This window comes from Ammodytes marinus (genome assembly GCF_949987685.1).
Source record: "Ammodytes marinus genome assembly, chromosome: 7".
NCBI classification, from domain to species: domain Eukaryota; kingdom Metazoa; phylum Chordata; class Actinopteri; order Uranoscopiformes; family Ammodytidae; genus Ammodytes; species Ammodytes marinus.
The window spans coordinates 4110384-4125793 of NC_137211.1; the positions used below are offsets into that span (position 1 = coordinate 4110384).

Here is a 15410-nt window from a genome sequence, read left to right on the forward strand (position 1 = left end):
CATCATCAAGAAAGTTCTACAAAGTTCTAGAATGCAACGCTCCCTGGGTAACCCCAACCCTTTAGAATAATAACAGAAGCTACAGTGGCCTTCAAGGACAAGAACAATTCTAAATTCTAAACATTGCACCTGATGACATTCCAAAAACATGGATTCCTCCATAAGACAAGTCCTGCTCAATGTACAAAATGTAATATTAATATTTGTAATTCTCCGCTCAGGAGGATAATTCAGATTATTGGCAGAGGTGATTTTACACCAATTAGGACATATTTATGAATGAGGATATTGATTTTAGCTAATAAATTACTTAAAATGTTACACAGTGTCCCTTTAAGGCCAATGCAACAAAAGTGAGTGTTCAGCAACGTTTTAAACTGGTCAACTTTACAGGGATCCAGCTGGTGGTTATGATGAGTCAGTCGCACCAGAAACAGAATAGAACAGAAGACGGACGGGACAAAACAGCTGATTGGATTTGCCCCAACAGTCACATTACTCACAGGCCACCGTACCTCCTGGGCATTTAGTGGAGACGGTTGACATTTTGGAGAAATGCAGAGAGTTGGATAAGTAGATAGGCTATATGCCATGCTCTGCAACCTAGGCTCTGTGAATGGGTATATACACACTGGGTATTTAAACAAAAGGGCCCATCGTAACTAGCAACATGTAGTTATGTTTCATAATTCTTGTTTACATACAGGGGAGAGGTAGAATGTTATATTAAAATAATGTATATTATAAACAAGTTGAAGTCCAGTACAACACTTTGAGCTCAAAGTTAAAAACATAATTAAATGTTTATGCCAGTGCAAAGACAACTGAACATTATAAAAGTCGACATTATGGCACAACAGTTGAATCAAATTGCCCAACATTGCACAATGTACTATAAAGTGGCCACTGAGAAGAGCTAACAAACCATATTGTAATTGTGTGTGTGTGTGTGTGTGTGTGTGTGTGTGTGTGTGTGTGTGTGTGTGTGTGTGTGTGTGTGTGTGTGTGTGGCATTCCAACTGTGGTCTTGTTTACACTAGATAAGTTTAGATCTACTTCCTCTAACTCATCTACTGTATCCGTGGTCTGCTATAGATACCAACCTTTCTTCTAAAAGCATATATCTGAATACCAACCTGGTTGGATGTTAAGGTGCCCATTCATTTAAACCTAAACTCTCCCTCTTCAAGGTAAACCATATCATATTCTGTAGCACTCGAGCCATTATTCCATTAGAACAAGCTGGTGTGGGCACTCATGCTAAAACACACACACACACACACACACACACACACACACACACACACACACACACACACACACACACTTCTGTCTTTCAGGCTCCCACACAAGAACAGAGAAATCCCACGGGTCAGTGAAGTCAGACCAGTGTTTCATGAAGTAGGCCTGACAAAGGGGCCATTTTCCAAGAAAATATCCGGATATCACAAGAACTGGAAAAGCTAAGCTGAATTAGCTCCTGTTTTTTTCTGTTGAGCTCTTTTGGCAGCCGTACAAATGTAATACTTAATCCTCTTGATAGTTACCAGCAAAAATATTTACATGAGAGCCAAATAAAACATTTGAGTTCAAGCAGTGTGACCTTACAATGTTAAAGGTGGAGTCAGTGATTCTGGGGAACGCTTGTTGTCAAAATCAACTTTCTCAAAATCAGTGAATATCTCCTCAAAATCCACGACATCTGGTGTTAATATACACAGCCTAGGCTCTGTAAACAGACATGCTGCTTGCTACAGTACAGTGGGCCCCCTTTGTTTACATACCCGTTTAAATACCAGCTCTGTATTAACAACAGACTTCTTCAGCACACACACACACAGTTCGGACACGTAGTGGATCGTGAGACGGAATCCACTGATTTTCTACAACAAGCATTTTTTCCACAATCAATTACTCCACCTTTAATATATTCCTTCTCACACATGTAGTCCTTAGTACACTTAAACTGTTCTGCAGAATACTAATGTAGCTTGAAATTACCTTAAAGGGACACTGTGTAATGTGACATCATCAAGAAAGTTCTAGAAAGTTCTAGAATGCAACGCTCCCTGGGTAACCCCAACCCTTTTGAATAATAACAGAAGCTACAGTGGCCTTCAAGGACAAGAACAATTCTAAATTTTAAACAATGCACCTGATGACATTCCAAAAAGATGGATGCCTCCATACGACTTGCCTGCTCAATGTACAAAATGTAACATTAATATTTGTAATTCTCCGCTCAGGAGGATAATTCAGATTATTGGCAGAGGTGATTTTACACCAATGAGGACATATTTATGAATGAGGATATTGATTTTAGCTTATAAATTACTTAAAATGTTACACAGTGCCCCTTTAAAAGTACCTCAATATTCTACTATAGTGCAGTACGTGAGTAAATGTGTTGACCTACATTCCAAACAAACACATCAACACAAGCTCCTTTATGTTTGTCTCACGCCCTGAAACCTAATTATGAGCCTCATGTTTCACACGTCCGCTTCCTCCTTCACCTGTGTGTGTGTGTGTGTGTGTGTGTGTGTGTGTGTGTGCGTGCCTGTGTGTGCGTGTGTGTGTGTGTGTGTGTGTGTGTGTGTCTGTGCGAATATGTGTGTGTGTGTGTGTGTGTGTGTGTGTGTGTGTGTGTGTGTGTGTGTGTGTGTGTGTGTGTGTGTGTGTGTGTGTGTGTGTGTGTGTGTGCGTGTGTCTGTGTCTCTGTGCGAGTGTGTGCGTGCATCACAGACATTTCAACTGGCTCACACTATTAGTTAGTCAGCTGCTAGCGACGTCATCCAACCACACTGAATAAATACGCATGGGGATTGTCTGTGGAAGTCTGTCTCTCTCTGTGTGTGTGTGTGTGTGTGTGTGTGTGTGTGTGTGTGTGTGTGTGTGTGTGTGTGTGTGTGTGTGTGTGTGTGTGTGTGTGTGTGTGTGTGTGTGTGTGTGTGTGTGTGTGTGTGTGTGGTGGAACTTAAGTGGAAGTGTGTTGGTGTACGTGCGTTGCCTCATGTGTTAGCAGAGAACAATTTGTGGTGTGTGGTTACAAACCGGATCACATACTATGCAAACAGGCTGCCTATTGTTATTAAAGGTGGAGTCAGTGAAAAAAACACAGTCTTAATACACAGCATGGGCTCTGTAAATGGGCATGTTGCCATCTGCAGTGGGCCCCCTTTGTTTATTTACTCTTTGTGAACATTTCCGTTTACAGAGCCTAGGTTTTCTATTAACACCCCCCAAAGAAATTCAATGCACAGTACACATGGTACTTAAAAAGGTAGCGGATCATGAGGAGATATTCACTGATTTTGACGAAAAATGGTTCAGAGAGCACCTTGCATGGCAGCTACTGCTATTGGTGAATGAGTGTGTGTATGAATGGGTGAATGTGGTGAGAAATGTAAAGCGCTTTGGGGCTGAGAAAATCGGCTAAAAAGCGCTATATAAGTCAAGTCTATTTACCATTTATCATCGCGGCTCTTACTGCAGTGAGGCGTCATTTAACTGCTGATGTGGCCCAGTTGTGAAACCAAAATATTTGCCAAAAAGAAACTTACTCCAACATCTGTCTCATGTTATGCAGTTTCCCTCCCTCCCATCTGTTCCCCTCTAAGCGCCAGAATCAGTTAGCTTTCCCCTTTTTTTTATTTTTTATTTCAAGCCTTATTGGATAGTGCAGAGTTGAAAATGGGAGACAGAGAGAGAGAGGGGATGACCTGCAGTAAAGGTCCACGGGTCGGATTTGAACCCGCGACCACTGCAACGAAGGCCGTAGCCAATAGGTACACGCTCTATCCACTACACCACCAGAGCGCCCCAACTTTCCCTTTTGTCAGAGAGGTTATCCTTCGTTTCCTGCCCAGGGACTGCAGATGAAGATGACTTCATATCTAACTCTGGTATTGAGCTGTGCCTTGTCCCTGCTAAATAAACAAATAAATCAATCAAGTTGAACAAGGTCACTAGGTGACACGCTGGAGGAGTCAGCCATTTGTGGAGAATGTCATATTCAAAATCATTTAGCAACAGGCCCGTTTACAGAGCCGAGGCTGTTTTTAAGGGAAGGAGGGAGGGAGGGAGGGAGGGAGAGAGAGGGGAGAGAGAGGGAGAGAGGGGGAGAGAGAGAGAGAGAGAGAGGGAGAGAGAGAGAGAGAGGGAGAGAGAGAGGGAAAGGGATAGGTGGAGAGAGAGAGAGAGGGAGGGAGAGTGAGAGAGAGAGAGGGGAGAGAGAGAGAGAAAGGGATAGGTGGAGAGAGAGAGAGAGGGAGGGAGAGAGAGAGAGGGAGGGAGAGAGGGAGGGAGAGAGAGAGGGAAAGGGATAGGTGGAGAGAGGGAGAGAGAGAGAGAGAGAGAATGAGGAATAAGGTAAAGGGTTTTGTGTCTAGAGACAGGAAGAGAGCAACCTGATCGTAAACCTCGCCTAACCTTCCTCTTGCAGTAACATGTTAATCACAGGTTTGGTGTGTGTGTGTGTGTGTGTGTGTGTGTGTGTGTGTGTGTGTGTGTGTGTGTGTGTGTGTGTGTGTGTGTGTGTGTGTGTGTGTGTGTGTGTGTGTGTGTGTGTGTGTGTGTATGTGTGTGTGTGTGTGTGTGTGTGCAGGTTTGGTGCTGCAGTGAAGCCAATAAAAAAAACTTTCCAACAAAGTGAAAGAACCGGCTTTTTTAAATGACTTTAAAATAGGCGCAGGAGGTTGTTTAGTAGAAGCAGAATTAGTCTAAACTTGGGAGCTCCTGTAGTGGCCTTGAGTCCGTCACAAAATGTGGTTCTTCTGACATAAATATCTCAACAATAAATGGACGGATACACGTGAAATCTTGTGCAGAATTTCATGGTTGAACGGGACCTAATATCCACAAAACAAAAAGCCATCTCAAATAAAAAAGGACTGACATTTGGATCGGCAGCGTCAATACGATATCTGATGATTGGGTTGCATGATATGATTGGTCCCATTCGTATTTATTTATAACGGAAACATTATTTCTCTAGTGGCTGTTTATACAGTAAACTAAACAAAACATCCGTGTATATTTCTGTTGTTCACAAGGGTCAAGTAAGTAGTCTTAACCTCGACCCATTCAAAGAAAACATTCTAATTTTATCACGTTTACACACTGCAGGCCTAGGCTATTCATGTCCATGTCTTATATTCGTAGTTACGGGGGCAAGCGTGGTGTAGTGGATAGATAGAGTGACCCCCCCATAGAGGCTCAGTCCTCTTCACAGCAGACCCGGGTTAGAATCCAGCCCGGGTCGTTCTCTGCATATTTTCCCAATTTCAACTCTGTCTCTCCAAATATGTCTAATAAAGCAGAAAAACGCCGAAAAATAATCTTTAAATGTAATAGATATAAGTAGTTAACCTTAGCCTTATACAGTAAACTAAACTAAACATCTTTGTATATTTCTTGTATTTGTAATTTTATCTCATGTTTACACACTGCAGGCCTAGGTATTCATATGCCAGTCTTATAGCAGCAGTACATCTAACCTAGCCTTCGGTTCAAGTCCGCTGAACCCACAAACGGTTAATCTGACATTTCTTTAGAGATTCTTTCATGTTTTGGACGTGTTCCAACACTTTTCTGGCACGGTGCCAATTTTGAGCTAATAAGATATTTCTGCCTCATTTCAATGTGACACACACAAAACGGCACGTGTCCACTTTGTCGACTTGTGGCCCCGTTAAAAAAAAGATACAGCTGTGACCCTGAAATCATTTTGTCTTCTAAGCAAACAACTGTTATCATCAGCATTTAAATGATCAACTGGAGTACTCTTAATGAACGGCTTTGGCAGATTTTAAGTGTCTTGAACATAAACAAAAGCTCTTAAATACACTGACATAGTTCCTGTGTATTTTTGCATTCATCATGAGAATTTTTTTTTTTACTGGATAGAAAAAAGGCGGTAGGTGGTTCAGGCGGTAGTTTACAATTAGAAGCATGGGAAAGAAACTGAGAGACAAATTTGTTACAAGCAATGAAAGAATGCAATTTGCAGACTGAGCTACAGCTGTCTGTCTGTCCGTCTGTCTGTCTGTCTGTCTGTCTGTGTGTCTGTCTGTCTGTGTGTGTCTGTCAGTGTGTGTCTGTCTGCCTGTCTGTCTGTCTGTCTGTCTGTCTGTCTGTCTGTCTGTCTGTGAACCAAACAGGAAGCTGGAGGAGTGTGTGGATGTTTCTTCGCTCTTCACTGAAGCAAAAAAAATAACCCAAAATAAATAATTAATAAATAAAAGTGTGTGTGTGTGTGTGTGTGTGTGTGTGTGTGTGTGTGTGTGTGTGTGTGTGTGTGTGTGTGTGTGTGTGTGTGTGTGTGTGTGTGTGTGTGTGTGTGTGTGTGTGCGTGCGTGTGTGTGTGTGTGTGCGTGTGCGTGTGCGCGTGTGTGTGTGTGTGTGTGTGTGTGTGTGTGTGTGTGTGTGTGTGTGTGCGCTTTACGTAACAAAATAACTAAAACTGACCTCCGGCGTACATGACAGCCAGCATGATGGAGCTGATCCACGACACCTGACTGGGCGTGGCGTCAAAGATGACCTCGATCTCCTTGAAGAAGACGGTGATGGATTTGGGGAAAGCGTAGGAGAAGCCGATGGAGATGAAGGCTCCTAGCACCACGGCCCAGCCCCAGCCGCCCTCGGGAGGGGTGTAGCCCTGAGGCCCACCCACGGCAGGAGGCATGTCTGCTGGGTGTGAGGACGAGGGAGAGAGGGGGTCAGTGGAGGAGAGAGGATCGGAGCAGGAGCACAGCGGTCAAAACCTGGAAGAGACACATAACAAAAGCAGAGGGAAGGGGATTAGAATAAGCAACTAAACATGGTGTAACACAAAGATAGTCATAAAAACAATAACAGATTTCCAATTCCCCGTAATTTGTATTACATTTCCAAGACAATCAAGTACAAGATGATTTAGGATAGACGGAGGATAGGAGTGCAGTGATGGGAAAGATACGCCAAGAAAAACTACCGGTAAATATATGCCTCTGAACGATGAAAGTGCAGTGGTGGTAGGCTATGCTTTAAAGAAGGTAAAGCTCCTAAGAGGCTACAATATGGTACAAGGCCACTGTGACCTCACAATATGTACATTTGCAGAAACCTTAAACCTTTGACCTCCAAAATGTGATAATTTTCTCTTCTAAACAAAGTGTGAGTTTGGGCCAAATTTGACAAAAATCCCTCAAAACGTCTTGAGATATTGCGCTCACAATACGCAAGGTCACAGTTACCTTACACTTTGACCTCCAAATTGTAATCATTGAGTACATTTGTGCCATATTTCACAAAGATCCCTCAAAGCATTCTTGAGATATTGCGTTCATGAGGGAATGATGTAACAGTGAGCTTGACCTGTGACATGAGACCTCCACAATCTAATCAGTTCATCCATGAGTTACAGTCGACATTTGTGCAAAGTTTGACGAAAATCCATCAAAACGTTCATGATATATTGCCCTCACACAAGAATGGCTGAGATGGACGGACGGACAACCGTAAAACATGACATATCGTCCGGGAAGAGGCATAAAAATTGTGTAAGGCAGTGACAGTTAAACACATACATCAGATGTCCTACTCCCTACCACTTTTTTTTGGCATTTCCAAGCTTTATTAGATAGTACAGAGTTGAAATGGGGAGACAGAGAGAGGGGGGGATGGGGGGATGGGGGGATGACCTGCAGTGAAGGTCCACGGGTCGGATTTGAACCCGCGACCACTGCAACGAAGGCCGGAGCCAATATGGTACGTGCTCTATCCACTACGCCACTGGAGCGCCCCACTCCCTAGCACTTTAATCAAATTTCCCAACATGATTTATGTTAGAAAATATGAGGAGGAGAGACGGAGGAGAGGAGAGCAGAGATGGACGAGATACACAGAGAAAAATAAGGCGGAAGGAATGAAAATATTTGTCTATGTTATAATAAATATCTTAGGAGTCGAGTAGTTTGGCATATTTATCTGACAGACGGTTAAACAAAGATAAGACCATGAGAACTTCTAGTATAAATGCTGATTCTTCGGCCCCATTCCAATTCACCCCCTTAACCCTACTGCTCAGAATTTGCACGTTCACACTCATGTATGGGTTAGGGTGTCTCAATTAAATTTACCCCCTTTACCTTAACCTTCAGCCCTACCGCTCTGAATTCACGTGCAGGGGGCTTAATGGTAAATGGACTTGTCTTATATAACGCTTTTAAGCTGATTTTCTCAGCCCCAAAGCGCTTTACATTTCTTACCATATTCACCCATTCACACACACACACACACACACACACACACACACACACACACACACACACACACACACACACACACACACACACACACACACACACACACACACACACACACACACACACACACACACACACACACACACATGGCAGTAGCTGCCATGCAAGGCGCTCTCTGAACCATCGGGGGCAAGAGAATCTCCAGACCCACACTCAAAAATCGATGGCAGACGGAAAGAAAGACAGACAAAAATAGTTTTCTGTTGTTGATAAATATGTAGAAATGTCTATAACCATCGTATGATCTTAGTGTTGTAATATGTGATGAAATAATACTTGCTCATTCAAATCTCATCCGAACAGATCTCTGTCATTTCTAACCACTCAGAATTGTACTTTAAAACTTTAATTATAACAGCCAACATTTTAGCTAATTCTGCAAAGAGAATACACAATATAATCAATTAATCAATCAACTGCTCAAGCATCAATCATCAAACATCACTCAAAAATATCTTCTTGATCCATTATTTGGTCTATAAATGTGATAAGAAACAGAGCAAAATCATCACTTACAGTTATTCTAAAGCCCAACGTTACAACTTTCAGTCCAAATTTCCAAACCCCCCCAAAAATATATCCAGTTTACCGTGAAATGAGACAAAAAAATAAACAGCAAATCCTCCAAAGTCAGAAGCTGTTATAATGTTATAATATCTAGATTTAAAAAAAAATCATATAAAAACAGTTAAAGATCATTTTTTGGTTCAACTGAACTTATCTCATCAGAGCAGCATATTAAGACTGTCCCTATTTCTAGTGAGGTGTAAGGTGGTACTAAACTTAATTATAACCTTACTACTTTTTATCATGTGACGTAGTTGCAAGTAAATCACACCTTATTCCCTGTAACTGTGTCACGTAATAACATACCTGTTGTAGCCAGTGACCAACACTGGAGGCGGCTAGATGAACCAGTTCTTTGTTTACTATCATTTTCCCTTTCATACCAAACAGCTAACCAGACAGGTGGGACTTACCCTGCGTTCCAATCCCCATACTTCAGACTTCACTACTATTTAGTATGCCAGAAAAAGATTTAGGACGTCCCAATGCATGCACGTCAGTTGTAGTATGATGAAAATACATAAATACACCACTAACCCCATTTGCATTTTGGAGTATTCCTCTTTATTCTTGACATTTCTCGACATAACGAAAAAAAAAATCTTCCTCATCTGATTTTTTTTCCCTGTCCTGTGGCCCTAAAACTCTTCTGTACTTTAGTATGTAGTGTAGTAAGAAGAAAGAGTATGTGATTTGAAATGCAGAGTTATTCTCAGTTAAAATTGATATGATTTAACAGTAAAGCATATACAACACATGTGAAAACAGAAAAAGAAAATCCAGTGCTAATACACAGGCTAGGCTCTGTAAGCTGGTATGTAAACAAAGGGGGCCCACAGTAGCAGCTAGTAACATGCCCATTTACAGAGCCTAGGCTGTATAATAACACTGGATTGTTTTTATCAGTGCACAAACAGTACGGACAGGTAGTGGATCGTGAGGAGATATTCACTGATTTTTCAGAATCGCTGACTCCACCTTTAATGTGTTATTGAAAACTGCATTTAAAAATAGAGATATTGATCAGCTCCTAAAAACTACCGACTATATCCACTGACTGTTATTGCAAAGTTATGTTGAAAAAGTATTCCATTGTTTTCTGAACGGGTAGTAGCCCTGTGTGTGGACGTCTATCCATCAAAACTATGACGTAGGTCCTTAGTAACGGTCATTATACCCTTAACAGCGGTCTGTCTTGCTGGAAATAACAGACCTGTAGGAAGCTGTGATTGACACAGGATTTTCTAAGTGCCATGTAATAAATGTCTAATAATAAACTAAGTGCAGCCTTTGTTTAAATATTTTAGAGGCAGTTGCCCAAACAGCTTTAGATCCCTGGGTATCATCAAAACATGCGTCCACCTTAAATGCCCTGTTTTCCTTTTAGGCTGCACATAACAGAGCCGGCCATAAATAGCTCTGACATCAACTCTGCTGCCTTTAAAAGGTGGGGTCAGCGATGCTGGAGAACGCTTGATGTCAAATCACTTCTTGTCAAAAGCAGCAAAAATCAACTCACTATCGGCTACCTGTCCATACTGTGTGTGTGCGCTGAAAGAAATCCAGTCTTATTACACAGCCTACGCTCTGTAAACGGGTATGTTGCTAGCTAGCTATAGTGGCCCCCCTTTGTTAACATACCCTTTGTTTGGGGGGGCTAAGCCAAGGACATGAGAGGAGGGAGGTCATGAACCTTCTTCTGATGTCTGGCAAATTAACTGTTATATGTTAACTGTTATATGTTTGTCTGTACTAATTGTTTGTCTCAAGCTTTGTGTTGATCTAGTACAGCCTGCTGTGCCGGAGCAACTCCTAGCAAGACTCCAGACCTCCTGAGGATAGTAAGTGCGGGTCAAAGGTCACAGAGAAAGTGAGCTTAGACCCAAGTGGTGAAACAAGTACACAGTAAATTGAACGTACTTATAAGTAAATTATGTAAGTCTGGAGCATTAAGACACCACTCACATTGTGCACTTCCTCCACCGAGTCTCTCCTTTGAAAGAGAATAGAATAAATTGCAACCAAGTATTGGCTCTAAAACAGATAAGTTAAAACTAATTGTCTACAAAGACAAAAGCCATAACCAATTTTTTTGTTAAGAAATGTTATAACTGCTTAAGTGTCCTGCCCTGTTTTAATAAGGCCCCAATCTTAAAGTAAATGTATCAAGGCCATTTGAGACTTGATCACCTATATGGGTTTTTGAAATTAATAAAGGTAAATCACCCTTAGTATGTGAATTTAGAAATGTAAACCCTTTGTGTTTAACTTTGAATCCCCTGAAGTGAAAGCTTCTATATGTTTGGTATTTAGTCGTTTGAAAATCAATGAAATGTCTAATATTGTGTCTCCTTAAATTTCAGACTCTGAGAATCGTCACTTATCTAACTGACATAATTTTTTTGTAAGCAAGTTGCCCTTTGAAGCTAGATGAAATGATAAATTACTAATGCCTAGTGTGGATATTTTCATCTGTTTTTTAGACCCATTTTAAGTACTGTGCCATTTCAATTAACTAATGCCACTAGTCAAGAAGGATCAGAATGTGTAATTGAACTGTTTAGTGTTGTTTTTACTCTGGTAAATATAAAACTGAGTCTAATGTTTCACTCACGGATTTTCCTTGTCTATGTTAGTAATTACTTCTGTTGTCTAACTAACACATATTGAGGGTCTGGTTTTTAGTGTTTACCCAATAGTGTGTAGATAATTTACAAGTGGACTGAACATATAATACTTAGTCCCAAACTATATTTTTCCTAGTTAGAAATACGTTAGAAACGTATTTATTGAGGGTTTTGTTAGAAAAATAAACGTTAATTTGTATGATATTATGCCCCCCCATTAATATGCATTTAACCATTGTATAATCATTTAAACAATTTGTATATTCTTTACATTTTGACTTTAGTAAATGTTCTCACTCAACATTTCTTGGTGCTTTGGAGACAGGAGGTAGAACATCTTGTTGTAAAACTTTACGATGTTTCCCCATAAGATAAGCCTAGAGGGCAAGGCGATGTATCTGTTTAAGACCAAGGCCTTGCTGGTCAAGCAAGTTGTAAACACTCTATCAGGCCGGGAAGCTTAAGCCAGTCAGTAAAGTTCAGCAGAGGACGTCCGGAGATGTGCAAGAAGATGACCCCGAAACCAGACGACAGCAATAAAAACCAATCATTGTCTTTTGTTTAGGGATGTTAAAAAGCCTTGCTGTAGAGAAGAGATTTCACTTTTTTGACTGTTCCTGTCCAGAGAGGCTGCATTACCCTGTCCTGTGATATCAGTTCATTAAACCTCCTCTGATAACTTGGAAACTTTTCTCCATTTCATTCTTTATTTTTGCCTTCCATATTTCCATTAAACAAACGCGTATTTTAACATTCCTGTTAGGGGGGCGCCTTTAGCTCAGTTGGTAAGGCGTCCCCCTCCCGGGCCGGGCCCAGCAGCAGACCCGGGTTCGATTCCCGCCCGCGGTCGTTCTCTGCATGTCACTCCCCTCTCTGCCCCATTTCACCTCGGTCTCTCTGCACTATCAATAAAGCATAAAAATGCCCCAAAAATATCTTAAAAAAAAAAAAAAAAACATACCCTTTGTTTACATACCAGTTTACAGAGCCTAGGCTGCGTATTAACACCAAATTTTATTTCAGTGCGGACAGGTGGCAGATCACGAGGAAATATTCACTGAGTTTGACAACAAGCGTTCCCGAGAATCACTGACTTCACCCTTAAAAATGGATATACTCTAAATATACAGACAAAAACAGAAATCGGTATTGTGATACTGTACAAGAAAAAAAAGCTGAGTAATGCTGTTATGGAGCCCTGAGCCTTGTGATGATAACTAATGAACAGCCAGGCGTTGTGCCCCGCTACATGCCATTAGCTCGGGGCATGCTGTAAACAACCATGTTCCACCAATCATTACAGCCTATTACAGTCACAGGTTAACTCTGCCCCATGATCGCACTGTGTCCGGACCAGGGTATCTGTACGAGTAAAAAGAACAAATTTCATGACTTATAAGACCTTTTTAAGACTTCCTGGGTGAGCGTACCCATGACAAAGGCATTAAGAAAAACCTAAAAAAATAGCATTCTTTGCAATGATGGTCTTGTTTGCAGTAACATGTTGAAATGGGGAGACAGAGAGAGAGGGGGGATGACAGGTTATGATCATGTAATTCAGAGGAAAAATTAGACTTTAAAAGTTCCTTGTAGCACTTTTAAGACTTTTCAGGAATCTGTGGGTACAATGTGTTCAGGCTTCTGACAGCTTTCACTTCCTTTCTGCACCATGTTTGATTTCCTAAGTTTTTGGTCTTTCTCTGTTAAAGGTGCAGTGTGTAATATGACATCATCAAGAAAGTTCTACAAAGTTCTAGAATGCAACGCTCCCTGGGTAACCCCAACCCTTTAGAATAATAACAGAAGCTACAGTGGCCTTCAAGGACAAGAACAATTCTACATTTTAAACAATGCACCTGATGACATTCCAACTATGACACTTTCAAGATGGCGGCACTAGGCCTTGGTCCAAAATATGCAGAAATATGGACATATACGAGACCCTTTCTAAGGGAAAAAATAATAATAAAAAAAAAAAAATTCAGCTATTATGCACTAAATTAAACTTACTTATGGATATTATAATTACTTTCTACAAAATCTGCTAGGAAATAAAACCCCAAATTCTACACACTGCAGGTTTAAAGGTGGTGTCAGTGATTCTGGAGAACGCTTGTCGTCAAAATCGCTTTCTGTCAAATTCAGTGGATATCTCCTCACAATCTGCTCCCTGTATGTACTCTACTGTGTGTGCAGTGAAACTGTAAACTGGCACGTTGCTAGCTACGGTAAGCCCCCTTTGTTTACAATTTAAATACCAGTTTACAGAGCCTAGGCTGTGTATTAACACCAGTATGTACAGGTAGCGGATCGTGAGTAGATATTCACCGATTTCGAGAAATATTGATTTTGACAACAAGTGTTCTCCAGAATCTCTGACTCCACCTTTAAGTTATTTTGTTCACCCCTAAATTGTAGCTTCAATTGAACGGATCCAAGATTTTAGTCAGGCTTGGGTCCAGGAAAACGGGTTAAATGAGTGTGAAGTGCACGTGATGGTGTGTGTGTGTGTGTGTGTGTGCGCGTGTGTGTGTGTGTGTGTTTAGTGGGGTCAGTTGTGTCGGCACTGTGTGAGCAACTTGAGAGGGTCTGTGAGTGTTTGCCAGAGTTGCTCTTTGGCCCCTGGGTCTCGCGTCATCACCAAAGGGTTTGAATTTATGGTTTAATACCAACACTATAACATTTCAAAGGGCGCCGCGGTCATTGGCTTGTCTGAAGATTTCCCTTTCTGACATACAATTCTGTTGGCTAAAGTGAAGCTGAAAACATTTTAAATAATTAATTTTGTTTAAAGAAAAAGCTGAAAACTTGGTGTAGTGGTCTCTGCATGTCATTCCCCTCTCTGCCCCATGTCATTCATGTCTCTCCAAAGCTGTCTATTACAAAAAAAAGCAAAATGCCAAAAAAAAGAAAAAAAAATCTCCTGGTTTATTAACAGATACATTTTCTCCTGTTTAAATACAATTGCACACACTGATAGTCAGTGGCTGTGCTGTTTTTTTAGAAGCTGCACTGAAGACATGTCCAGGTCAAATGTATTTTATGACCGTTATGGTTCACGTCGAGGTCTGTTCTGTGTGTTTGTCAATTTTTTTATTCACTTTTCTAATGTGTATTCTATGCTTGATGTATTTTTAATTGTTGTGGAATTGTTTATTACAGTCATAATAAATATGTGTTTTAATAGACTAATGCCATCTTGACTCTAAATAAACACATAAGTTAATCAACAAAAGTTCTGACCTGACCTTATGGCGAAGGTTGTTATGTTCTGATTATGTTCTGAGATACTCAAACTGCGTACGGGAATGTATGTTTTGACTGAGAAGGCTCCGGAGAACTGTGTCTGTAAGATAATGAACAATATATATGGCTGAGGAGATTGATTCTTCCTCAGTCAGTTTTCTGCTCTCTCCATATGAGAGTCGTAGTTGCCGATTCTTGTTTGCAAACAATTAAACTATCTTTTCTTATACTCTTAACATTGTGTCATCTGGTATTTTTGCCAACTCTCACCCGAACACTAGACAAGCTGTTTTTTCAGTTCCACGACATAATCTTGATGTATTTCGTGACCCTGTAAAGCACTTTGAGTGGCCTGAATTATGTCTGAATTTGTGCTATGTAAATAAACTTGCCTTGCCTTGTCAAATGTTCGGTTGCTAATGAGACTGTGTTGTGTAACCGACAACATGAGTTTAGAGGAAGTGGGACTGTGTGTGTTTTGACAGGTTTGCTTTCTGATATCAACACTGGTTCACTGTTTGTGCTAAAAAAATTCAGCGTTTGTTGACTCTAGTCTGCAAGTCTTCTGACCTGGATTACTGCCTACACAAATTACCATCACTGTAATAACATCTCAATTACAACACGGAAGATTAATGTTTTTATTTGAAATGGGGGAAATTAT

The 15410-nt window shown here is 40.9% G+C and overlaps 1 protein-coding gene across 1 annotated transcript in view; it reads right to left on the reverse strand.

The window, feature by feature from the left end:
• Positions 1 to 15410, reverse strand: part of LOC307253452 (monocarboxylate transporter 1-like) — a 34709-nt gene that overhangs the window by 7237 nt on the left and 12062 nt on the right. The window contains exon 2 of the mRNA XM_080031507.1: positions 6469 to 6764. Coding sequence (XP_079887633.1) covers positions 6469 to 6685 — 217 coding nt within the window. The 5' untranslated portion in view covers positions 6686 to 6764. The remainder of the gene's footprint in view (positions 1 to 6468; positions 6765 to 15410) is intronic.